Genomic DNA, 26,398 nt, shown 5'->3' with positions numbered 1-26,398 from the left:
AACCAGTGCCCTGATATATAGGCATATAGTTTTTGTGTCATGTGGTAGTGTTTTCTGGACTGCGCCTTTTGTGTGCTGGCCTGAAATAAGACTTAAGTGATATGTTCTATAGATGTGTAAATAGAAATCTGAAAAGTAAATATAATTAATAAACATGTGACACCTTATCAAATAAATAAGCAGTAGTTTGATTCACGGGGGGGGGGGGGGGGGGGGGAGTGTTGCTTTCAACACTATGTGGGACTTGAAAATTAATAGTTTGATAACTCTGAAGCCAAGCAAAGTAGTAATTAATCAACATTTTGTATTATGCGGTACAACTGTGTGCACCCCTTCACATACAAAATATAATTCACTTGAACCTTTTAAAATAGGGATCTTAAGGAGAAACACGAAAATACTGTATGTGCAGTTTGTCCCTGAAACATAATGCTCTTTAAGACCATGAGATTTTACAGCAGGCGGCATCTGCTGTGCGCCCCTGGTTTGTGAATTCTGCGATAAGAATGGGTTTAGGCTGTGTTCATACAAACGCTAATCTGGCATAGGAGTAGAGCACGTTGCTTTAGCTCTCCATCTGATGTGATGTGATGGGGATTTTAAATCAGCATAATCTCACTTAGTACTGTGCGGAAAAGTGGATTTACATGTGCAAATCAGTGGAAATAATACAGCGTGCCGCAAAATGAAGACAGCTATGGTAATAGTTCTAATATAACTATTGTGTGCGGATGGTATTTTCCTAAAGACCGCATAGGTATAAACGGGATTGTTCTTGTAGAAACTGTTACTGCATATGTGTTTTGTGTTTTCACTGCATAAGACAATATAAAAGAGGATTAGGCTGAATGGAACAATAGAACCTAGTTTTAATCTAGATTCGCTAGGGGAGAGTTTTGAGGGAGCGAACAGCCTATATTTAGACCAGAGAAAAAACAATAGCCACTGTCCAAAAAATTAATTAGGATAGATATTTTCTCTCTTGCTTGCAGAAAACATGTCATCGATAACATGTGATAGTTGTTTAAAACATGTTGGTGAGTTGCCCACGGAAAGAGTAACGTTAGTACCTTAATGAAATGTTCAAGTTAATTGAAATAGACTTGTGCTGTTAAAACACATTTTGAAATAGGAGGATCAGCAACCGGTTACTAACCTGTGATAAGGAAAACTCGTTTATTGTTGTAAAGTTAATTGTTTTCGAGCTTTTGAAAAACAAAAAAACACTTTGAATTGTTTTCCATTCCAACCAGATGCCTTAAACATGTTGTCTGTCACTCAGTGTTTACATGAAAAATTTCTTTGAAAACATGATCAGAGGGTTAGTAACTAGGTTATTCGTACCAGCTGTTTCTGTGGTAGAATGCCAGTGTTAATGAAATTACATGTAACCGAAAGCTAAGAGAGCTTTTGTCTTTGGATAGTCATAACATTCATCATATGTAATGTATGCATGAGAGAGGAATTTAACACGATCCCCATGTGGGTTTCTTCTTCTTTTAGCGTCATGGGGTAGCAGTGTTTTTAGCCATAACCATGTGCACCAGTTTGTTCTTCGTGTACAACGCCAGCTTCAGCAACAGCAACACTTCAAGAGGTTCGACCGATGCGTCGAGCCGAAAGAGTGAGCTGTCTCCTAGTATACCTGCCAAGGCGCACAAATCTCCCCCCTCAGCCTTGCAAGGATACAACAGCATCATTGACCACAAGGTAAGCAGACAGAGCGCCCATAAAACCCTTTATCTGCGGATGTAATGTTTGTTATATTTGTCAAGAGTGGCCTACAAGTTTGCTCATGCACCGATAATTAACATAAAATTTCGATTTTTATCAATATAACGAAAATGTAATATCAAACAATTGCGATGAAAAATAAAGGTAGAACCTGTCAGTTTTAGGAGTGCATCGTGATGTATTGCTCATGCCTTTAAATTGCATGTGGAAGCTGAGTAGCCAAATTTCTCTGGAAAAAAAAAGAATGAGGTCTGTGTGAAAGGCTGTTCTCAGATGCAATTAATGCCTGCCTGTGAACGGGATGCTTCCCAATCATTTCCTGTTTTCAACAATGTTGTCACCATTTTTGATGGATAATGATTTTTGTGACCATTCATGACCTTAAATAAGGTTATATTGGTGTCACTTGAAATATATAATATCACAGTGTTGTCTGCACAGAAGTACAGTTGGACATCTAAAATATTTCTACAGTAGCAATCCATGAATGTCACTGGAAATCACAGTTTATTTCTGTAAAGCCTGTTGGGATGTGTGCATATGGTAGTGACTGACCTCTATTCAAAAGCACTGTGCTTGTTAAGATAAAGAGACTAAGAGATCTTTTAAAATAAAATAAGGAAATCGCAGAAAAGCTATGTGTTGCACACGAGTATATGGAAGGGGGCTTCAAGGTGATTACAGTAAGCTCATGCTCATTATTTCATTTTATGCTGTTGCCTACACCTAACGGCGAGGAAGCTTAGACGAGCTGATGAGTTATGCTTAGAGTTATGCCCTGATAATTAAACATTTACAAGCTGCAGAGTTCAAGGCTAGAAGCTTTTCCGCCACCACTGTATCCATTCATATTAGACGCCCTGCGTCGGATGCTATTGTGAGCATTTATTTCAGGAATTAGACTCTAGTTTTCCTTTCATGGACCTGAGGAAAAAATCCCCACATGCCCATTAATCACAATTTAGCTTCACTCAGCACGACTCTAGCCCTGATACTCACCTGTCACCAAAATTACAGCCTGCAAATGCAAATGAGTCTCCTCCCTTCACACCAAATCAGCCATTTTACCCATTGTGATTGCATTGTAATTTGACAGAAATATTCTTAAGGGGAACAAAGTGTCATTTTCTTCTTCTGATATGTGACTGAAAGGTGAAACGAGACCACGGGAAGGAGGGTTGTGTGATAAACTGCTGTGAAATCTTTTGTGGTTGCAGTGAAAAGGGAATATGCTGTCAGCAGGGCCTGTCCACAGAGGTAACTTTCAGAATGGTAGAGAGGGACTGAGGGTGTCTCTGTAGGCAACCGGGAGGCAACCATTCCTCCAAGCCAGGCAAGCCAACCCACTAACAGCTGGTGTAGCTCCAAGTCATTACAAATAACGAGTAGTTCAAAAAACAAACTGGCCAATTAGCCGGAGCTGTACCATTAGACAAGCTCCTGGCCAGTTTAAAAAGCTGCATCCAACACCAGCCTCTTTCTAAGGACTGAAGTGACTGTCCTATGGTGATTTGCAGGGGCAGCCTTGGGCTTGAGCTGACTTCAGCAGCCCAGCAAGACGGAGTGCCTCTCTTTTGTGACCATTTAAAATTGATGTCTTTCTGGATTAAATATTAACTCAAACACTCCTCATCTCAAAGAGCTGGTTTGAAATAGCTTTATAGCAACATGTGCTTTATTCAGAACACCATGGATCAGCAAAGCAAGGCTATGGGACAAGAAAAGAAGGAATGGTCCAAAAAGAGCCACCCGAGTTTATAAATCCGATAGAAAGTCATGACATCAAAGTGCGCTTCGTCCTATATAAACCTCTAAGAAGCTTTAAGCTTTTAAATGGATGGCGGGGGCTGATGGTGTGTTTTGTGTTTTGATGGTTGTGACTGGGATTACTTTGGATTCTCATCCTTTTAAAAGCTGTGAAATATGTCATATTTTATGATGTTTTTCTGCACACACTTGCTAGGTAATGAAAACATTAGGACACATACCCTTAATGAATGCAGAGTCTACTGAAAGCCCAGGAGCTTATCATTTGGAAAGACCCTCTTTCCATTCAAGATTCATCTTGGTCATCTGACCTGAATATAAGCGTTTCCCTTTTCGTTACACTGAAAACAACTTGCTTTTGGAGCCTCGCCAATAACATAATACACACTCTACATATTAAATAGCTATGATCCAAGCACAAAGGATTACCATGAACTGGTTGTTTGAAATGGTAATCAGTGAGACTGTATCGTCCCTCCCCTGTAATGCTTAGATTGAATGCAATAATATTCCTTCCACATATGTGAGCTAATTGGTTTCCTCCTGAACCACCCTCGTCTTGGCACTTCATCAAAATAGCAATCTGAGCTGAAGTGTTATTGAGTAATTTTCACAATGGTGGACAGGGAGTGGATAGAGAATATGCTGTTACCATGTGACATCTACAGACCTAGGATCAGTAGGGAGAAGGTGAGGTCGAAGTTGCACAGAACCAGTCCAGTGACTGCACAATCACCTCTCGCCTCCTTCCTACGCTTAAGAGGAGGGCACATTTTTATTGTTTTCATTTTATTGATTTTTTTCCCCCATGTCTTCTTTTTGCTCTGTAACGAGCTGTTACTGCATGTGTAAACTTGTTATGCTCACCGTGATGGAGACCATCCACTGGGAGAGCAGTAGGGTGAGGGACCAGGGGGTGGGGGCGGGGGCGTGAAGAGACTTCTGCATTTCATTTGCTGAATGGCTGCTCCTTTGAATCCTCCCCATCCTGAAGCACAGAGCGAGCATCAGAGAGCCATCTGGATGAGGTGAGAGAGAGTGAGAGAGAGAGGCAGAGTGAGAGAGAGAGAGTGAGAGAGAGAGAGAGGAGTGATGAGGGAGTCAGGGGAGGAGTGGGATGGAGAGAGAGAGAGGGAGAGTGAGAGAGAGAGAGAGAGTGAGAGACAGAGAGAGAGTGAGAGAGAAAGGGAGAGAGGGAGGAGTGATGAGGGTGTCAGGGGAGGAGTGGGACAGAGAGAGAGAGAGAGAGATTCGGCTGTGGAGAAGAGAACAGGAGAGAGTAATGAGGGAGAGCGTGTGTGTGTGTGTGTGTGTGTGTGTGTGTGTGGGAGATGACAGAGGAACAGAGAGAGAGAGACAGAGCTATGAGACAGAGCAAGATAGATGAAAGAAAGAGTTTGAGGGAGGAGGAGAAACACATCGCAGGGAGAATGAGAGAGAGAGAGAGTGACCGAGAGAAAGAGAGAGAGGAGAAGGAGGGTGAGATTCCCAGGGGCATCCTCAGTGTACTCTCAGCCTGTCTGATTTCTCTAGCGTGGGGCCTGATCTGCAGCCCTTCCCCAACATCAGTGCAAAAGCAGCAACCTCTCTCTGCGCTCCACCTTTTCAAAGCTAGCAGTTCAAACGCAAACATGTGCGAGAGACTCCTTTAAAGGATCTGTGAGAGAAACCCTCATGGCTGCATTCATGGGGTCAAACGAATATGTCTATTAGCTGCCACTACACATACAGTATATTTACAAGTATTCGCTGTGTTGTATTTACTAGGCATGAAAAGATGCTTATACCACTAACATAGAACACTAATTCTGGATAAAAATAAACAGGCCAAGGGAAGTGTTTTGGGTGGATCATTCAAAAGAAACAGTTCTCATAAGTACACAATATAACATGTGATGTAAATATAATATAATATGTAGAATATAATATCCTCAGGGGGTGGACAGTGGTAGGTTAAAACAAAACTGTTACCTGGGTGCTGAATGCCTGGCTGTTTCCTTATGCACTGTAGACTTTGGGCTGACGTCCACTGTGAGGTCACTCTGGCTTTACTGCTGCTCTGTCTTGTTTCCATGGGTTTGCTAATACATCCCTTACCACAAAGAGCCAGCCTGAGCACGATAAGATCCCTCACATCCATTGTGGTGATGTTTAATTGTGATGCTAATATAAAAGTCCACTTAATGTGCCCTGAAGTTTTGTCAGGACAGCAATTCAGTGTGTGTGTGTGTGTGTGTGTGTGTGTTGAGAATACATCTTGAGTTGGGAATAAACGAAGTATGCAATTTGTGTGTGACTTCAATGATGCAAAGAAAGCTTTCATTTGTATAAGGGCACTACAATTATTAAGAAAGGGGAATTTTTTTTATTTACATAAATGTGGCAGACTGTCTCAGAGCATTGGTCTTGTAACCATGGCATAAAGGTTTTTTTCAGGTCCCTATGGCATCCCCATCTCTGCATTGCAACAGCGCAGCTATGAAGTCCTTCAGTGGCAAACAAAACACTGCCTCGGGCTATCCAGCGCTGGCTTGAAAAGCAATTACGGATGTAGGGTGCATTCTGTTTCGATAAGCATTCCCTCGATGAAGTAATCACTTGCACAGTACCTCTTGGCTCTCCCTTTTGGGTGGGGAGTCACGGCTGAGCCCATACATCTCCGCACAATAGAAAGATACTGGAGAATTCAGTGCCGTTGTGTGTGTGCAGAATGGGATTCCCCCCCCCCCCCCCTGCATGTTTCACCTCTGAAATTAGGCACAGGGCCAACCTTGGGTCCCTCCACCCAGGCTTTTGAGTGCTCTGCCAAAGATCATGAAAAAAGGTTAAACTGGGATGATGTATTTTAGCTATACATCCATAGAAAGACAAATAGATCATCGGTGGGTTTGTGCTTCAGAGCAAAGGAAGAGGAGAGGGGAGCAAACAGATGAAAAGCATCACATTAAACTGCCTTTTCGTCCCCACTGAGCGGCAGGCCTGAATCGGCATTCAGCCATTTAGCAGTGATTGATGAGACTGTCTCTCACGCTGAGAAAAGGAATGATCAAGCTATTATTTGTGTTTTTCAGTGTGATCTGGCTGTGCTAAGTCCTTATGCTGATAGCATTTCCCTGGAGATTATCAACATATTGCATGTAGAGGCTATTAATTACAACTCGCTGAAGCTGGTAGCTCATTGCGCTGGAGCCTGTCCAAGGCAGAGATTTTTTTGGGGACAGTAGATGATCAACTTGAAGAAGAAATGTCACATGCTGGAATCCTCGCAGAATGTCACGAGGAGACCAATTTGCTTGTGTGACTTACATGGCACCAGCTCAGCATTTTGCTAGAAGGAAACTAATTAGGATTTTACAATTATGGTGGCATGTTGCATGTCCTGTGCTGTCCAGAAAAAAACAACACATCTTTTCAAGACAGAAATTTTCCACGGCATTCAGCCATTACCCACAATTCAGTGCTGTCTAATGAGCACAACATAGTCCGTGATGGATGTTGTTGGCAGCTCTTGCTGCCTTGAGGAGACAGTATGACAATGCGGCAAAGTTAAGCGCCTTGGAATTCAGCATCCTTGACAGGCAATTGCAGGCACTTTCTTCCACTGTTCTGTAAAGACAGTGCATCATCTAATATCTTATGCACATCCTCTCAATCTCCATGGGGTTTCCACATTAATTCAGGATAAGTCTCAGTGTTATTCAGGATAAATCTCACTGTTGAAGGATAAACACTCGTGAGTCATCTGGGAAATAAATGTAGAATGTGGTGACAGTAGGTCCTCGGCTGCAGAATTAGACAACGTGTCTGTTCAGCTTAGAAATAACGGGAGCAAACATTCAGGAGCATCGCAGCCAGTCAGACAGGTTACCCCTTTGAGTTCAACCTTCACTCGCAGAATCGGACTATTTGTGCACGCCTGCAAGTGTTTGCTGGTAGGTGCATACTAGAGCAAGCACAATCACTGTTTAACCTCAACGGTGCAATCAGCGATTGCCATGAGGTTAATGAACCATTTATGAACTCTCAATTCATGCCGCTTTCACCTCTCCTACTCTCAAAGGTGCAGTTCCGTCCCAATCACCGCCTGCATCATTTAATCCCCCGATTCCGAAAGTGCAGCGTCGGTTGATTGCCAGTGGCTAATATGAGTTGCTGTAGTCTAATGTAGGCGCTGTAAGATTAAACCTGCAGGTAAAGTGCAGCACTGGCTGCACCCTCTGTAATAAAGAACCGCATGCTGCCTTGCACCATCAGACAATTACTGCTGCTAAATCTATCTCCTTATCGCAGCCTTCACGGGAGATGAGCATCATTATCATTATCAGATACAGAGGTGAGAGCTGGGATGGTGAGCGGATGGTGCTCCGGCAGGGGAGGTGGCATTCAGGAAGTGTCTAATGAGAAGCTCTGTCCGTGCATGAGGGAGGTGAAATCATCAGAGTTAAATCCCCCCCCCCGTCTTTCTTCTGGGGCTTAATCACCGGCGGTAGCTGCTACTACTGCTGTAAAACCACATGTGACCACAGTGACAAAGCAAAGCAGCAGAACAGTGAATCACTACCCACTGGGGGTCTGGCATTTCATTAACTTTTGCCATCACTGACAGTAGAAGGCAAGTGGAAAGCTGTATTTCTATCACTTGGGGTATTTTTTTGTCCCTCTGGTGGAGCTACAGACATTGCTCTCCAGTCACTCTGTTCTTGACTGTTGGCTGTTCCTAATGATTTCAGTTAATTGTATGCATTTATGCTGACTGTTGGGCTCTGCATTAGAACAAGGTCTGACATGCATTTGGTCCCATGTGACTGTATTGGAAAGGGTTTAATGATTTAATGATGTCCTTACCGTTCAAGGCAACTACCTTTTTTTCGTCATAAGCTGAATGCAGTCATTTTTATAACAAGCCCCCCAGTTCTATATGTTTTTGCTCCTGGTCATCAGATGAAATTTATTCAGCTTGCTACAATGCTTTGACAAAGTGAACAGCTCTTGAAAGAGCTAGGTGAATGTGTGAAGGGGGTGGGTAGTCTTTGTCCTTGTGAGTTAACGTGGGTGTGAAATTGAAACTGTATATGGTCATTAGTTAATGAAAGCGTCTAGTCTCATCAGCTAATCATTCATACCGCATTGCTCATTAGTCGTCAAAAGAGAGAAGGGCAGGTGCTACAGCAGGAATCAGAAATCCATACAGACATTTAACCCAGCACAGCATGAAAGCCTGAAATCCTCCAATAACGGAAGGAGATGATGCTGTATAAAAAAGAGCACTTTGTCCTTTTCCATCACATCTCACATCTCCTTGCTTGTCTATTTTCTCTCAGTTCACTCGTCTTTCTTTCCTCTCCGGCTTTCTTTCTCTCTCCCCCCCCCCCCGCCACCTGCGTCAACTGTGCTGTGCCATCCATTGCACTCCTTGACGGGAGCTAGTTATCATTGCGGTCCATCTCTCAGTTATAAGCCCTGCGATGGATGCTAATTCATCCCCCGGGGACCTTGTTTTAACGGATGCCGCTTGTCAGGGCTACTTGCTTAATCCCAGGCTCGAAAAACATGCAGGCACCGTTGCGAGGGGAGCACCTTTTGTATTCAGGCCAAGGCAATCATCTCGACAGAGAGGTGTCTTCATTGGCTTGGCGCCTGGCCTCTGTCTCCGCACAGCCTGCTGCGCACCACCCATGGCTTGGAGGAGACGAGCCTCCAGCGCACGCTGATTAAGTGGAGGAGAGGGAGGAGCCGTCAGCGGGGGGTTATGCAAGGTCACTTTGCTGGTCGCTCAGCCCCAATCCCTAAATTTGCCATGTTGTTCCTGTTAGGCTCAAGGACATAAAGTTCTGCACCTAGTTGATTCTAGTTGAATTCCTGCTCCAACACGATCCCTTCTTGATAGGGCACCTCCATACTGCAATTGCATACCTCTAGCACAAGAGGAAAACCTTGTAAAAGGCAGAGTAAGTTGCATGGACTTACACATGTAAGATAATCAATGTCCCTGAGTCCCTCCCGGCATCGTATTGGCTTGGCTCCGATGACTAATTATTCCATTAAAGGCAACCTATGACCGGACTGGGAGGGGAAATCATGCTATAGATTACCTAAGCAGAATGCATTGATGATGAGAGGCAGACCTGCTGACAAACCTGCTTCCTTGTACTATAGAATGTGAGCGGGAACAAAGGGTCTTCAAATGCATTCACATGAATTGTATTTCTCTCTCACGGATTTGTGGAGGTGGACATCTTTTTGCATTCACAGGTTGCAGATCTTGAATCAGTGACCTCTTCAGTCCAAAATGGCCTGAGGCTAAATTTAAATCTGTATACTTCATCAGGATAGTTTATATTGTATTCTTGGAATGGAGAAACCTTCAAAGATCACGATGACCACCAGAAAGTATTTTTTATGTGAGATTTAATAGCAACATCAGAGGAGAGATGTTTAGCTCTTCACAGACAGATTGTTTTTTGTTCTCTCCTAAAAAGGAGGAGTTGATTCACAGTTTTATATCAGTGAAATAGTAGTGTGTGTGTGTGTGTGTGTGTGTGTGTGTGTGTGTGTGTGTTTGCATGTACACAATGAATTCATACAATTGGCAAACTATACAAATAAAATTCTTCAGGTCCAGGTCCACACCCGTAGGTCTCCCATTGTGAGGACAGACTGTAGGATAGACTAACGCACCCCCATTAATAAACTACTACCATCATGTGCTAATGTGCTATGTTCGCACGATTACATGTCATCATCATGAAAACGTCTTCTTAGTGATCCTCTCTTCAAAAACAGCTAATTGTGCTTGATCTAATGTCTCATTTAAGATTGGTTTGAAATCCTTTAGAATTTAATAAATTGGGGAATAATTCTTCTTTTACTTTATATTGCCTAGGTGATTTGAAATCTTCGGCAGAGCTTTATGATTTAAAGTCCCTTTACATTCATTCACTCCAGCCATCCTTTGAGACATGATCACATGTCCTAATGCGTGATGGCCTTTATCCACAGCTGTGGTTACACTAGCTCTGACTTTCAACCATTTCAAATGATTGAACAATTGTGTTATTTGGCCAAATCATCACTATGGTTATAATGTCAGAAGTTGCACGTAGGGATGTGGATATCTCCTGATTGTAATGGATAGAGAACTTTCCACTAAATGGTACTGAGGGAATAGAATAGAATACAATGTTCTTGTTAATACCGTTGTACCTGGTACCGGCTACTTGAAAGGGGCAGCTAGTTAGATGTAAAGCAACATACACTGCTATGCTATTGACTGGGGGGGTGCCTTTACTTGAGACGCTTTTTTAGCAGCGTTTTCTGAAAAGCCATTTTCAAATTGCTATTACTAGAAAAGTATTTAAGCTAGCTCCTTCAAACTTTAAAATATGATACCATTACTTGAATAGTATGGACTTCCAAGGGTGTGACTTGGGTATATCATAGTATTCGGGGTGCTTGTATTTGCGCGAAAATTTTACTTTACGCTTTGTTGCAGCATCTTTTGAAGGCCTGTGGAAAGCTCAATGTTAAAGCTGGAGACTTGATATTATACACAGACCTTCCTATGTACGCTTCGTATGTTGTATTAAAAAATATTTCCTTATGTGATGAATGGGCTGGAAGATATTAAAGCTTGAAAATGGATGAAAACCCATTTTGTGCAATTTTTGGCATGCTATAGCAATAAAATGACAGCATTTACCAACATGAAACAATTTTTTTTGAAAGATTAGATATTTGTTCTTAACATATAAAACATTTGTGATGGTGTTCTGCCTCGTTTTCTAAAAATCGCTTCTGAAATAAGTAAGGTTGATTCATTGAATAAAACACTATTTATATCGATAACAAACACCTTTGATTAGCGTTTTTTTTAGACGTGGTTGCGGAAGTAGGGAACGCTACGATTTATTTAAATGTATTTATTTTTTGTGTTCACTAGGGGGGCCCGTCATAATATCTTGCACCTGGGCCCGTCGTTACTACGTTACGCCACTGTCTGTGTCTCTAGCATAGGGTCTGCTGTGTCCCTAGCATAGGGTCTGCTGTGTCTCTAGCATAGGGTCTGCATATCCCTACTGCTTGAGAGCAGGCAAACTTGACCATAAGTCCAGATTCCTCCTTGTGATGTTGAATTTGCAGGTTATGCTGTCCAACAGTCCTTGCCTTTACATGGCCTGGTTTCTTACAGTTGCAACTCACTGTGTCCTTATCTTTTACAATGTTGGCTGATGAATATGTTTTTTTTGTGCAGATTCTACCTTTTTCTTGGTTACTTTGCGTTGTTTCTGGGTCAGTTCCAGACATCCTATCCATTGCATGATATCGGCATATGTTCCTCCTGGATCAGCTCCAGCATCTAGTCTTGATAGTCAAGATACTCAGGCATTCAAGAAGCACAGCACCAACTTCAATTTCGGTCTGCACACATTTTCTACAACGAACATCCTTTATAAGCATCTCTTGTTAAAAAGTACTTTGTCATTTTCAGTAAATAGACCACTTTTCCCTTCATTGGGAACATTGCTCTCTGCCATTGTGTATTAATTATTGGTATTATTGATGATGGTGTCTAATGTGTTACTTGTATGACTCATGTCAATGTGAGTGAAGGAAATGTGTTCTTTGTTTGACCAGAGTAAGAAGCGACCTTCGAAAAATCTGGAGACCATAATGCTCATAGAACACTGTGTGGTTAATGTTTTACATCATTCTCTCTCATTTTACACTTAAAAACTATACTGATAGTCATTAACCTTATTTAATGTGGAATGGATTATAGTAAAATACAGATTTTGGTGTGTAGGTCTCGAGGCCGTGATGGCAAGTAAAGCTGGCCATGTTTGCAGAGAGATGAGAGCCGGATTAAGGGTTTGATGGGATCTTGTCTTCCTCCGAGACGCGCCTGCTTCTAAATGGCCCTGCCGTAATCAAAGCTGCGGGAGATAAATCGATCAGCGTTGCCGGGGCCCGATCTTTTCTGCTCCCAAAGTCCGCTTATTCCCAGCTCTCCATTTCATTCCCCGCGTTTGTGTCGTCTCTAAGCTCCCACTTAGATCAGACACTCCCTTTAAGCCGTCTGACAGGTGTGCTCTCTTTAAAGAAAAATCCCCCCTGTCCTGCGACACGAGAGAAACCATAAAACTGTCACCGTTCTTTTTTCTCTCCTTCTTCATCCTCTCTTCCATTCTTTGGATCTAGCTTCTCCAAGGGGCCGTCTCTCCGTTCTCACGAGTTTTAATCAGCCCTTTGTAGGTCACAGGCATTTATTCTCGACTTGAATAATTGGGCTGCTGTTCGTTTGTTCGTTCTTGGAGGACTTTTAAGGCAGACAAAAAAAAAACGGTTTGGGGAGTTGGCGGAAAAGAGACGTGGTGGTGGTGAGGGGTGACAGAGTCTAATTAAGATCTCATGGTGGGATCGTAAGCAGCGGCTGCCATCAGAGGGGAATAATTTCTGGCCAACGGGATTGCGTTAATTGCTGTTGTTTCAGCGGCCCCGCTACGCCTCTGGTATGCCCCCCCCCCTTTTCATTAGCTCCCTGCACCAGCCGTGGAGCTCTGCTCTGCTCTGCTCTGCCCGTGCTGCCCCACCGGCTGGACTGAGTCGGAGCCTGAGCCTGAGCCATCCCATTAGGACCCTCAGTCAGCTCAGACGATGCAAATGTGGATCTTGATTTTTGTCTTCTTGACACGCTTTAAGGTTATATTTGATTTGATTTCCTGCCATTACCGATCTTGAATCAAGACTTTTGTTAAAATGTTCCCTTTTTAATTTTTTTTGCCATTCCGAGCTTTTATGATTCATGTGCTGTCCAAATGGGGAAATAATTATAAGAGAACAGCACCGTCTTAAAACTAACCTCTCGGGAGGTTGGTGGGGCTACTGCTGTCTGTAGCAATGAAATATCCGTGTGGAAGAGAATGAATGAATTCAATGGTGCTTTGCACTAGGGAAAGTCTAATACAGGGGGCCCTGCTGTGCCATGTGATTGCAGCCTTTTAGCTGCCCTATTACCGGCTATCTCCTCTTCTTCCCAGCCGGTGTGCCACAAATGCACTGGGCTGCCTTTTGTTAAGGCAGTTCACGTCTTTTCTCCTCACTGATTTGTCCGGAAATAAATAAATAAAAAATAAAAAATTGAAGCTGCAAGGATGTTTCTCTTTCGGTTCTCACCCTGGGAGGCATGAGACGAACATGTCTGCGAGATCCACCATGACATTGAAAGGAAATGCATTTATTTCATCCCAATGCATGAACATCATAAATGTCTTCCATACACTGTGACTAGTAGTGCTGTGTTGTTTGTCATTTACATTGTCACAATCAGCAGGGGTGGGGAGGGAGAGTGTGTGTGTGTGTGTGTGTGTGTGTACAATATATGTGTGTACAAACATTCCATATTCCACTTTGAGACCAACAACTGGCATAATTGTTTGTTGTGCTTGGAATGTGAGGACACCAAAGGATCTTTTGTTTCTGCAGAAATTGCATGATTAACAGCGGCTTGTAGTCTCCAAATTGCCAGTGGCTCTGAGAGCTGGTGTTGTGTCAGCTGTATTTAAAGTGACTCCACTCCGAACATTGCCGACTGTGTCGTATGTATCATCATCACCCAAGGTTAATCTATTTCCGCACCCGCGGGTGATGGCTTCCCGAGCGGATATTTCTCTCCCCATCACATTGCCATATGTAATACAGGGTGTGAAGGACACATCCACTTTGTCACAGATGCCACTATTTCCACTGGGAGATTTTTTGAAAGCGACGGAATACAAATAAGGCTGATTTGGTACTCTCAGCAAGTCTAAAAGCACCCAGAATGGGACATGAAGGATGGAATTAAGTCATCAGATCAGGCCTAAGCTCCACTGCATCTGCATAGGGTAAACTCCCACATCAGTACTGTAAGATAATGCTCACTTTAAACCCATCTAAACTGTCTGCTCACTGAGGTTCCCCCTCCTCCTCCTCCTCCCCCCAGCCCCAGCCACATTCTGTCGGTCTGTCAGGAGAGGCCTTTGTCCTGATAGGTAGGAGAGGGGAGACGCAGGGCGCCTCTGGCGTGAGCCTCAGGGAGCTCATTAACTCCCCCCTTCATTAAACATCATGTCAGCGCAGCAGCTCAGCCACACACACACACACACACACACACACACACACACACACACACACACACACACACACATGGACACACACACACATACACACACACAGGCACACAACCTGTCACCTCACACACACACACAGGCACACAACCGTGTCACCTCACACACACACAGGCACACAGCTTCATACCACACACACGTACAGGCACACAACCTATCACCACATACACACACACACACACACACACACACACACACACACACACACACAAGGACAGATTTACATTAGCACTGTTTTAGGCGTAATTTCCTAAAAACAATGGCATGGTATGTGCAAACAGACAACACATGGCTAGAGCTGCATTCTGTCTGCTGCAGGAGCACAGAATGACAAGTTGCGCTTTTCTGAATGCTTATGCATCCGTGGGAAGGTCGCAGGAAAAAGTGGGAGTTTTGGTAAAAATGATTGTAGTAGAAGCACAAGGAGTGACTGATTACGTATTCTGTTGTATGTCTGAAAACTGCAGGGGGGAATTCTGTGCCCATAAGTAGGTGTACTCTGTGCCTATATATAGGTGTAATTCAAATTTCGAGATGTGTGAATAGGAAAAACTTCCAGAGACAATAGAATCAGTTTTGCACCGTGTTAAAAGCAACTTTTACTTTTGTTTAGTACTTTTTTTTGCTGTTGTTGTAGTTTTTTTGAGTGGTGTAGAATTACTGCTCTGTACTACTTCCTCTGTTTGATGACACCTTATTAGCATGTATTTATATTTCCTGATCGTTAAACTTTGCAATGACGGTCGGTGGTTCCATGATTGCATTCAATTGCTCCCGTAATTGAATGATGCCGTTCAGTTGCGGGCATCGTAAATTACGGTTAGAGGGTGGTGACATGTGTTGATTGTGCGATTAGCTGCAGGTTTAGGACATTCAACATTCAACACTCACGTGGACTGGCCAAGTCGCTGTTTGCGCTGTGCTCTCTAACGTACGTACATATGCCCCACAGACACTTCATTTGAATCAACAAGTACGGCTATGAGCACGTTTAATACACACACAAATAAACACACACCCCTCTGTGGCCCCCAACCTGTTCAGCTCTATCTCAGGCTGCATCGCCACACCAGCAGAAGCCTCCAGCATGCAAATTTGACATTAAAGGAGAGCAGATCCATGGGAGAACACCATCACCATTTGTTATTATCATTTTTTTTCTCTAGCCTTCCACAACAGATGCCATCATCCAGGACAAATTGAGCAACTTTGGTGTTGAGCTTTTTTGCATCTCATTGACTTAAACAGCAGCACGACGCATGACCGCAAGGAAAAAAGCAGAGCAAATGCAACACTTCCCACCGCCCCAGAGCCAGCCCTTTATCCTGTCTCACCAGCCCCCCTGCTCCTCTTATCCACATTAGCCGGTGCTTATCAAAGGCGGAATACCAATGCGGCCGCATACACAGGTCTGGGAATGATTCATGGGAGCCGTTATAAGACCAGATAGCCTCACCCCATACAGGCTTGTGTGTGTGAGAGGGGGGGCTCTCTCTGGGTGGGGGTTGGGCAAGGTGCATGTGCACCGCTCCACTGTGCAGAGGAGATGTGCTGACAGGCTGTGAAGGTTTAGGAGCCCCATTGAATGGCTGCAGCATTTGCCAATGAATTGGACTGTAATCTCATACATAAGGGTTTTTCTAAAAATATACATGTGTCCACATGTGGGGAAGTGATGGGAAGAGCTGCTCTCATGAAAACTGTGTGTGGTCAGCTGTGGTTTATGTGTGTGTGTGTGTGTGTGTGTGTGTGTTTTTATTGAGGGAACTCTACTGTGAGTACTATGCTTCTTTTGCATACTGCCCTATCCCAGAATGCAAAATAGTGCCAGGGCCTTCTCCTGGAGATCTACCTCTGGAAGATTTTACCGACCAGCTGGGTGTAAGAGCTGAATCAGCTAGTCATATCCTTCCAATGTGCCTGGCTGTTCAGAGTGAATGTTCAGGGTATGAGGAGATGGTTACTACTTACCACTCCGGGTGGCGGGATCACCAGTTTGGCTGTATCAAAACACACATGAAGTTACAGAAATACAGTAATAGTCAGTAATGAATGCTACTTTGAAAGCTATGAATGCTACATGGCTTACTTGTCAGCTGTTGCTGTCCAGGTCTTTGCCTGGCAAATGGAGAGAGCTGGAGGAGTCTCACGGAGCAGCCTCTGTCCGCATCACTGATGCATGGCCCTTCATCGTCTCCTCTCTCCCTCCTCTTCCTCACAGCCTCTGAAGATGCACTGCAACAGCTGCGCTCTGGTCACCAGCTCGGGCCACCTGACAGGCGGCGGTCGCGGCAAGGAGATTGACCAGGCCGAGTGCGTCATACGCATGAATGACGCGCCCGCAGGCCGTGGCTATGGGCGCGACGTGGGCCGGCGCACCAGCTTGCGCGTGGTGGCCCACTCCAGCATGCAGCGGGTGCTCCGCGGTCGCCACGAGCTGCTCAACGCCAGCCAAGACACCGTCTTCATCTTCTGGGGCCCCAGCAACTACATGCGCCGCGACGGCAAGGGCCTGGTCTACAACAACCTGCGGCTCATGAACCAGGTGCTGCCCAAGCTCAAGGTCTACATCATTACCTGGCAGAAGATGCTGCAGTTCGACGAGCTGTTCAAGAAGGAGACGGGCAAAGACAGGTAAGCAGGATTTATGTTAGCCGGCATATGGCGGTTTTCAGCAGGTATCTTAAATAATAATAATAATAATAAATAAATACATTCCTTAATAGCATATTAAATGGCTTATTTAATATGTTGCCAAGATAACTAAAATAGCCAAAGATTTGGTTTTGCCTCTTGCTGTTAGGACAATGAGAGATTCGCTGAGTGTGTGGTCCTGTGACTAAGCTTTGCGTGAGATCAGAAGCCTGTGCTTTGGGTCATCTCCACATATTAGCACGACTCAGAAATGCCCAAGCAGACATTCCGAGGCCAGTTTTTTAAAAACAAAGTGATGGTGCAAGTACTGCCAAGGCCAGCAAGACTACAGAAAAGCATAAAGCTCTTAAATAATTTTTATAAATATTAATTTAAATGGTTAAGATATGTAAAGGTGTAACATTTGAAACACAATGAATCGGTATTTAAAACATATGTCTGCTAGTTGTTCTGGAATATTAACGGTTATACTGGCTGTCAAAAAACGTCTAGCATAGCGTGTCTGTGCTGTGCTGACAAGGTTCTGTGTGTCCTATTCTGTATCTACGCAACCCTACGTGTTTGCCTGAGAATTCTGTTTACACTCTACCCATCCGATATCTCTGTGAAGAGTGATAGACAATCGGATTACACCATTGGTAGAATTACAGTATTTCCAAGTGTTGAAGAATAGAGACTAAGCTGATTCTACCCATATTTGCTCATTTGTACGGCCATGCAGCAAATACATCTTGAAGGTGCTGTGATGACAAGTATCTGCAGAAGCACAGTTTTCTAAACAAGCCAATGAGTAAAGCAGAGAGCTGCGGCTGTTCAAGCTGAACTGAGTGGAGCCTTACTGGATCCTAATGAAACTGGTGGAGGGCTGTGTCCAATCTGTTCAGGGATCGACACATGAGCTTCAGGAAATATGTTAAGGAATGTAGTGAGGGTTCCGGGGTCTGAGGTGCATGGAAAGCCAAAATGACTGTGAATTGTCTAATTGGCACCGAGCAAATTTTGAATGAGCTCCAAATTGGATTTAGAACTATATGATGACTAATGATAGTATCTGGTGTGTGTGTGTGTGTGTGTGTGTGTGTGTGTGTGTGTGTGTGTGTGTGTGTGTGTGTGTGTGTGTGTGTGTGTGTGTGAGGGGGGGGGGGGGCTTGGAGGTTTTGGTTGTTATTACCCTTCTATGGAGTTTTATGCAGCATCATTTACAACCAGTGTGCTGACACAAACTACATATGTGTTAGGTGTCCATTAAAATCTCCTTTGTAATTGTGTGTCAGTAAATGGAGCACACTCACTGTGCTCTTCTCTATCATCCCTGCTGTTCGGGCATAATAACAATACTAGACGGATTTACCCTCTGGGACAAAGACAAAATACCATATAAAAGAGCATGATAAAAGAAAGATGAGAGGCATGCGAAGCATGTCAATGCCCCCCAGAAAAGGCTGCCAAAGCCTCATGTCAAACTCAGTTCATTGGAGGATTGACAAGGTTGTTTCCTTTGTTCATTTGACACACTTTCAGGTATAAACCTCACCTGTCAAAAGTTGTTTTGACACACAGTCACATACACAAACTGTGCTTTGAGTAAACTGTGTGGTGTAGTGTCCCTGTGGTGTCTTAACTGAACACAAAGAGGTATGTGAACTTCCGAAACCACAGACAAACTGTATTCTGGTCTTGTTTAAAGCCAAATGTCTTAAAATGGCTAGATGGTGAAATTCTGCATGTTATATTGTAGCTGTATATTAAATAATTACTTACTGGAAGCAAGACTTACATTTTGTAACAGTTTCCCTGAGGCTTGTTGCATCTTGATTTCCGTTATTTAATTTACTGCATCCAAATGTTAAATTAAATGTTAGATGTAACGTCAGTAGGGTGCTTAGCACTGCCGTGCTCCATGGACGAGAAGATTGATTACCTTCAATAACTTAAGCAAGCAAGTACGCAAGGTGAAGAAGCAAGTCTGTTCAGACAGATCAAGCCTTTATACCCCTGTCAACAGGGGAAGTTCACAAGCCTCAGGCATGTCCATTGATGTCTGACGTTTGTCTTTTACACCTTATTATATCGGTAACTTTGTAGATCTGTTTTCTTCTCATCTTGCTAATCAAAGGGATGTGTTTATTTTCTGATCACAGAAACAGAGCACACAACACCAGTCAGCTTTCTATCAAGAGAAAAGGACTTATCAGGGGTTCTTAGATTCGTTAGGCTTAAGATTGTTTGCCTAAACTGAAAAAAGAAAACATTTCCCCATCAGAGTAATGATTATTCTGTATTGTGTGTATTAGGCTTGTAAAAAGGGGGGAAAGAAAACTGGATATCTATTTAAGAAATAGGATTTATATTGTACTGGACCCCCCAGGAAGTAATCGTGTCGTTATTTGATTCAGTGCTCCAGGTCACCAATAATCCATTTATGGGGAAGCCTGACAGTAGCTCAGACATGAAATGCTCTGCCTGTAGATTAGCTTGTTGAAGCTGGTGGTGACGTGCATGTTTGTTTGCCTCAACCAGATCGACTGGGGAAAAAAAACTCTCGATGTCATGTTTCAGAAGAAAAGAGATTTATTTTTTCCTGTAACCGCCCTTAAAGGTGTTTTCTCCTTTTATTAATCCATTTTTAAATATTTACTTTGCGCATTTTACAGTGCTCGGGGCCACCAATAACTCCCTGAACCTCTGCCCAAAGCTCCTCGGAAGCTTTCTGGTCGGATGCACTCTGTAATTGTAGTCATCTTTTATGTATTCCCCCGCACAGAGGGACGGGGACTGTCCTCCGAGAGCGTCCCCGCATCCGCTCCCAGAAAAGAACTGTGCAGGAGCTCGGCTCTGGCTGGCATGATCCTCCACTAAGAACCTCAGAGAAACCACAGTCTGGACTGGGCTATCAGCAGGCTCCTAGACATGAGCTGAGAGGAACAGAGCAATGCACAGAAAGACAGGGAGAAAGACAGAGAGAGAGAGAGAGAGAGAGACAGCAGAAAGACAGACATAGAGAGAGAGAGACATAGCAGAAAGACAAACATAGAGCGAGAGAGATAGCAGAAAGACAGACATAGAGAGAGAGAGACATAGCAGAAAGACAGACATAGAGAGAGAGAGACATAGCAGAAAGACAGACAGAGTGAGAGAGATAGAGACATAGCAGAAAGACAGACATAGAGAGAGAGAGAGAGAGACATAGCAGAAAGACAGACATAGAGAGAGAGAGAGAGAGAGAAGCCTATGCATTGAACCTCATTGATTTGCCCAAACAGGTAGAAGGCTTTGGGGGTTGGATGTGGACAGGAAGTGCAGGGTGATTATACCTGAAGAGGCTTTTTCCAGAATAAGCACAGCAGGAGAGGACAGGAGGCGGCCGGCACTGGGCCAGGGCCCACAGAGAGCCCCGGGGCGACTGGGCCCATCTGGCCGTTTAGCGCTCTGGGATCCTAGGTGCATGTGAGCCGCCTGTCTGTCTGCTCCCAGGCACAGACAGACTGCTGCACGCCGTGGAGGTTAGGAGCTGCCGTTGGAGACCAAAGCTCCAGTGCTTCAAATTGTTCCTCTGCTCCCGTACCGCGTCACAGAAAATCCACATACACACATACTGTACATACACACACCCACAAACACACATATAGACCTACGCGCACGCGCACGCGCACGCAGCACACGCACACGCACACGCACACGCACACGCACACGCACACGCACACACACGCTCACCTCCCTATGCTTAGTAACTCAGCCTTTCGTCAGCCCTGTTTCAGAAACCTAATAGACAGACACTAAATTGAAAGGTAGGCCATAATCTTTTGATTCTCATATAATAGAAAGGGGTGCAGTAAGATCATTGCTGATTCGGTGTTAATTTCTCGCTCCCCTCATGCAACTTTAATGTCAAGACTGAGGCCTCAGTTATTGACCTCTATGACAAGTACTTCACAGGGCCCTATTTCCCAAGCATTTATTGCTGTTAATGCCTGAAGCTGCCTGGCACTAATCTGTGATGAGACAAAAGAGTGGCTGAGGTAGTGGGAGAAGTGCAAAGCAGATCTCTCACATCATCTCAAGCAACTGTTCTGAATGTGCTGTGATGCTGGGCTTGAGTTTGCTTATTTCGTTCTACTGCTATGCTATGCTATGCTATGCTCTCTACTGGAACGCTTCAGTGTGATCTGTGCTCCTGTCTCTGTAAGTAATCTGTTTGACCCAGACGTTCTTACAATTAACAGACATCGGATGAAAAGTGTGCCTTAAGTACATTTGTGCTCTCAACTGCAAAACAATTTAAATTATCACTCTTGGTTTCAAGTAGGGACAGCATATCAAATGTTAATTTAATGTCAAATTAATGCCAATTTGACAAATACAACCATATTTCAGACTGCCAGTAGTTTCTCTTCTCTGGCACAATCCCAGACCTCTACATACAAAGACTGGTTGTTAAAACACAGTTTGAGATCATACCAACATTTGTTTTTCTTAAAATAAACAACCATTTCAAAATTATATTTCTGCTCAGTGTGAGTCTAGCAAACCCCTGTAAAAACACAACAGATGCTAAGTCTTTAATGAAAGTAACTTTCATTGCAGAGTTGTCAGGCATAATATCTCATAGCAGGGAAAACTTTTCCATTAAATGTCATGGGGGTTTGAATTCTTCCTGTAAACAGACATCAAACAATAAGCTAAAGCTGCTCCTGGAACAGAATGCATTATGCTAGAGGCACTTTCAAGAATAAATATGAAACACGGTAGAAAAAGCTCTCCAAACATAATTTATTTCAAATACATTATGTGCCACAAATTGTATGTCCTGTACACAGGAAAATGTCGGTTCATTAAAACTTAATTGAGTAAAATGTGTATTTATGTTACGGAAACCGGTAAACACTGGTGGATGAAAAAAAGGAAGATAGCAAAGATGTCTTTCTCTGTTCAAAGACACAGTAAGGAGAGAGATCACTCTAATAATCAACAGTAGTAAATAGACACAGACTTCTTTTGCTGAACAGTCATATTGTTGTCGGACTCAATGCTAAGGGAAGATGCGTAAGATTTGTGTTTATTAGTTTTACATTTATTCTGTACTCTGCCTAATAAATGAGCTATACAGTGAGTTGACATAGTTTTAAGAAAATAGTCATACATTTGAAAGCCATAAACACAGAATAGCTAGAGAACATTGTACTCCCAGCATCAGGTGAGTTTTCATGAGGTCATGTACTGTTGCCAGAGTGTTCTATGAACCTGCCTGTTGCCATCTGCTGCGTTATATTATTAATGTGGCAAACGTGGCATGGAGAAATGAATGCTGTAATGTACAAACCATCAGTGCCTGTCAGTCAGCTGTGTGTAAATGGTGTTTGTTTGTCTGCCTCATGCCATTGTAGCACATTACATTAGAGAGACATTATGACTGAGACATTATTGGACAGGACTTTGTTGGGAGTCTTGCCGGCCATTCATCCCCTCTGTCGATAACAGTCAGCTGAAGCACCTCATCGTTCTGTCTTTTTTTTTTCTCTCTCTCTCTCTCTCTCTCTCTCCGGCAGGCGGATTTCCAACTCGTGGCTGAGCACAGGCTGGTTCACTATGACCATAGCTTTGGAGCTGTGTGACAGAATCAATGTCTATGGCATGGTGCCTCCAGACTTCTGCAGGTGAGTCCAAGTCTGTCACATAGGCGGTCATTAACACAGGATGTGATATGCGCACACTGTAGTGACAGTGTGTGGGCCTTTTTTTTATTTAAATTTTTTTTTTTTTTTACAGACACAGAAGTGTGTTTAATAATGAATAGTATATTATTACCTTGGCACTTTTTTGAAGTAATGTACATCTGGGGACAATTTTGAAATTTTGATTTTGGAATCTGATGAAATACACTGCACACAAGGCTGGCTGTCCTAATAACCTGCCTACAATTTTGCCTACTCTGTTTTTTTTGTTTGGATCAGCGGATTATTTTGCTGTGCCTTCGCATTGGATTACTTCAAAAATTTCAAGTGTGACGTTTCGATATGCTAATTATTCTCACCCACGGTTAGTCCACATACCTCCACGGTTGTCTCCAGATATTTATTGTAACTTGCATCTGCATCTGCAAGACTAAATAGTAACAAATTATGCAATGTTTGGATGCTTTTATGAAACACACAAACATCTACATTTTCATTGTAATTAAGAAACAGTATAGCAAAAACGGAGACAATACGTAGTAATAATATTTACCGTTTTATTTTTTTAGACATTATCAATTCAACATGAAATGTTTCAGTTATATTCCCTCACACACACCTTGGCAACTGCCTTATCATGGCACCAGTGTGAAATTGTTCTGTGTCTTCGTAATAGGTTATTAGCTTCTCACTATAACAATTGTAATGTCTTCATGATCCCCTGAACCAATTCAGGTTAAACACATCACCTGAGGCACCGTATCAGTATTTTCCCCATGGGTAGGCATGATAATCCAGCATCCCCACCACTCTCTCTCTCTCTCTCTCTCTCTCTCTCTCTCTCTCTCTCTCTCTCTCTCTCTCTCTCTCTCTCTCTCTTTCTCTCTCTCTCTTATCCTCTCTGCCCTTCTCTCTCCCACACACACACACACACACACACACACACACACACCACGCTCTTTCTCATTCATTTCTCGCTCTCTTTATCTGACAGAGAAGCTGAGCATTCCTCTGTACCCTACCACTACTACGAGCCCTTAGGGCCAGACGAGTGTGCCATGTACATCTCCCACGAGCGAGGCCGCCGCGGCAGCCACCACCGCTTCATCACCGAAAAGCGCGTCTTCGCCAAGTGGGCTCGGACATTCGACATCCATTTCTACCAGCCCGACTGGAGTCCGCCGCCCCTGCCCAAAAACCTGACCGCCCCCGGCACGCCCCCCGCTGCCACCATCCCGTCTGGAGCTCAGAAGACGTGACCTGCAGAGTGCCTATCGACCCCTTTTCTGACAGACTTGGAGGAGTCAAGCCTCATGGACAGGTCATTGCAGACAAATGGGAGGGAAACTGTTCATCCATTGTCTGTCTGTCTGTCTACCTGCAGCAAAACCATCTCCCATTGCTTTGTCTCGGTTTGAATGCATAGAACTGGGCAAATGTGTCAAGGCTGGTTTGGAGCTCCCAGGATTCTCATCCTTGCCTGGGGCATGCTGTGTACGGGCAGCGTCCTCTGTTCTGTGTTTTGTACCGAACTACGTGTCATCCCATTGCTTGAGGGCAGGAGGTTCATTGCACAACCTGTGTGCCTGTGGTTTGGCCACAAAGAGGTCATGAGGAGAGCAGCCTACCCCTCCTGAAGCACAAATGTAGGAATCGGAAACACAAAGGTCCAACCTTTGTGTTTGCTGCTTTGTGTTTTTTCACACCTCGCAGCATGGGGCGGGGCGGGCGGAGAGAGAGTACCATTCGGGAAGGAGAAAGGGTCCGGGCTGCTCTACAGGCAACTCTGTCAACACAGGTTAGGGGAGAGTGTGTGTATAAACACACAGGACAAATGCCAACGCTAAAAAGGTTTACTCTGGGTCTCCTCTGTAATCCCCTGAAACAACATGACATTAACTCCAGAGTTCGGGAAACGTTGCACTCGCATGTCTGTGTGTTTAGGATTAAGTGAGGATTTCTGTATGTGATTCATGTTGTCTGGAGAAAAGCCTTACATGTTCAGTGCTTTTCTTGAAAAAGAAATGTGTATCTTCTAATTAGCATTATTCCCAAACGAGTGACACCATTAGTTCTGTTATGGGAATAATTGTATTGTTAAATTATCTTTACCACAATGTGATATTCATGAGAACAAACACTATTCGTTTTCTGTTTGCTTACCAATATTTTCAGGATTGCACACACTTTTTTTTTTTTGTAGTACTGTGAATATTATCTGCAAAAAACAAGTGGCAGTGAACACTTAATCATTTGATTAAGATCTAATGTTACAGTCCCACAAGAGGTGGTTTTGTTATAAGCCTGTGTCCTCACCATGGGCTACAGACCGAAGTGCAAATGTTCTAACTAAAGGTTCGAAGGAGCTTTATCTTATTTAACACATTCCCAATGCAGCTGAGATGTGTTCGATGTAAAATAGCCTACATCCCGCTTGTTCTGTTGGAATAAAAACTTAATCTTTTTCTCGTTTCTTCTCGGCGCCTAAAGGATTGTTGAAACATAAACAATACACCACTGAGTGTCACACTACTGTTAAATATCACCATCACCCACAGTCTCTGCCGATCCTTTATAGGGAGGACCTTCCAGTGCTTGCAATGAGCGGCAATTCCTCGCCTGCAGAGCCACAAAGTGTTTATCATACACGATGGCCTCATTCCTCCTGTCAGTCATGCTTGTGCACGCGCGTGTCAGGAATGTCAAATACATTTTCGGGATTAATGCGGTGGCCTCGGGTTAAATGAACGGCAGGTGTGTGTCAACCGGACGGGGCCGCGTTACCGACTGCGCTCATGCCGGCAGGCCCGCGCCCAGGCACCTGTCAACAGCTAATGGGTCGAGTTATTGGCAGAGATAGGAAATTGTCACGCGAATGCCGAAGCATGTCACTGCAGACGAGCAAGGAGATTAGGATCAACGGGCATTCATCTAGCTGTGGGTTTGCGGCAGACAGCAGGGATGAACGACGACGCGGATTTAACTCATTTTGTTAAAAGAAAGTCTTCAGTGAGATGTGTATGGTTTACCCCCCCTGTGCTTTAAAAAACAAAAACATTATGTTTTTTCGCTGGACAATATAATATTTTTCAATTTGGCTCTTGTAATCAATAAAAACTTGCTGTAACTATGCCTGACAACTTGCGTTCTATTTCTGGGAGACCACACTGCGTCTTACCATGCCATGGTAACCGCACACTCATATCGAGTGCAGTGCAAAGCTAAATCCACATCTCCCTGAGCTGCCTTCATTGATGACAGGCAGGTAACGACACTGTGTCCTAAACCTCGGCATTGCTTGTCATTGTTGTGAAATTAAGCCTCAATTAAAACACCTCAAAGCAACCTGCAAGTAGACTGACTTCAACCATTCGTAAGCTTAACAAATAAACAAGGTCGTCTGGC

The 26,398-nt window shown here is 43.7% G+C and overlaps 1 protein-coding gene across 1 annotated transcript; it reads left to right on the top strand.

Annotated features, from left to right (window-relative positions):
- Positions 1–401: 401 nt before the first annotated feature.
- st6galnac5a (ST6 (alpha-N-acetyl-neuraminyl-2,3-beta-galactosyl-1,3)-N-acetylgalactosaminide alpha-2,6-sialyltransferase 5a) lies at positions 402–25,457 on the top strand. Its single transcript, XM_031560242.1, has 5 exons — positions 402–700; positions 1,504–1,710; positions 16,888–17,300; positions 22,868–22,975; positions 23,988–25,457. The coding sequence occupies exons 1-5, from the start codon at positions 686–688 to the stop codon at positions 24,250–24,252; spliced, it is 1,008 nt and encodes a 335-aa protein (XP_031416102.1). The 5' UTR covers positions 402–685; the 3' UTR covers positions 24,253–25,457.
- The last annotated feature ends 941 nt before the right edge of the window (positions 25,458–26,398 follow it).

The sequence above is a fragment of the Clupea harengus genome, chromosome 22 (genome assembly GCF_900700415.2).
Source record: "Clupea harengus chromosome 22, Ch_v2.0.2, whole genome shotgun sequence".
In the NCBI taxonomy this organism is placed as follows: Eukaryota; Metazoa; Chordata; class Actinopteri; order Clupeiformes; family Clupeidae; genus Clupea; species Clupea harengus.
This window is presented reverse-complemented; position numbering and strand designations above follow the sequence as displayed.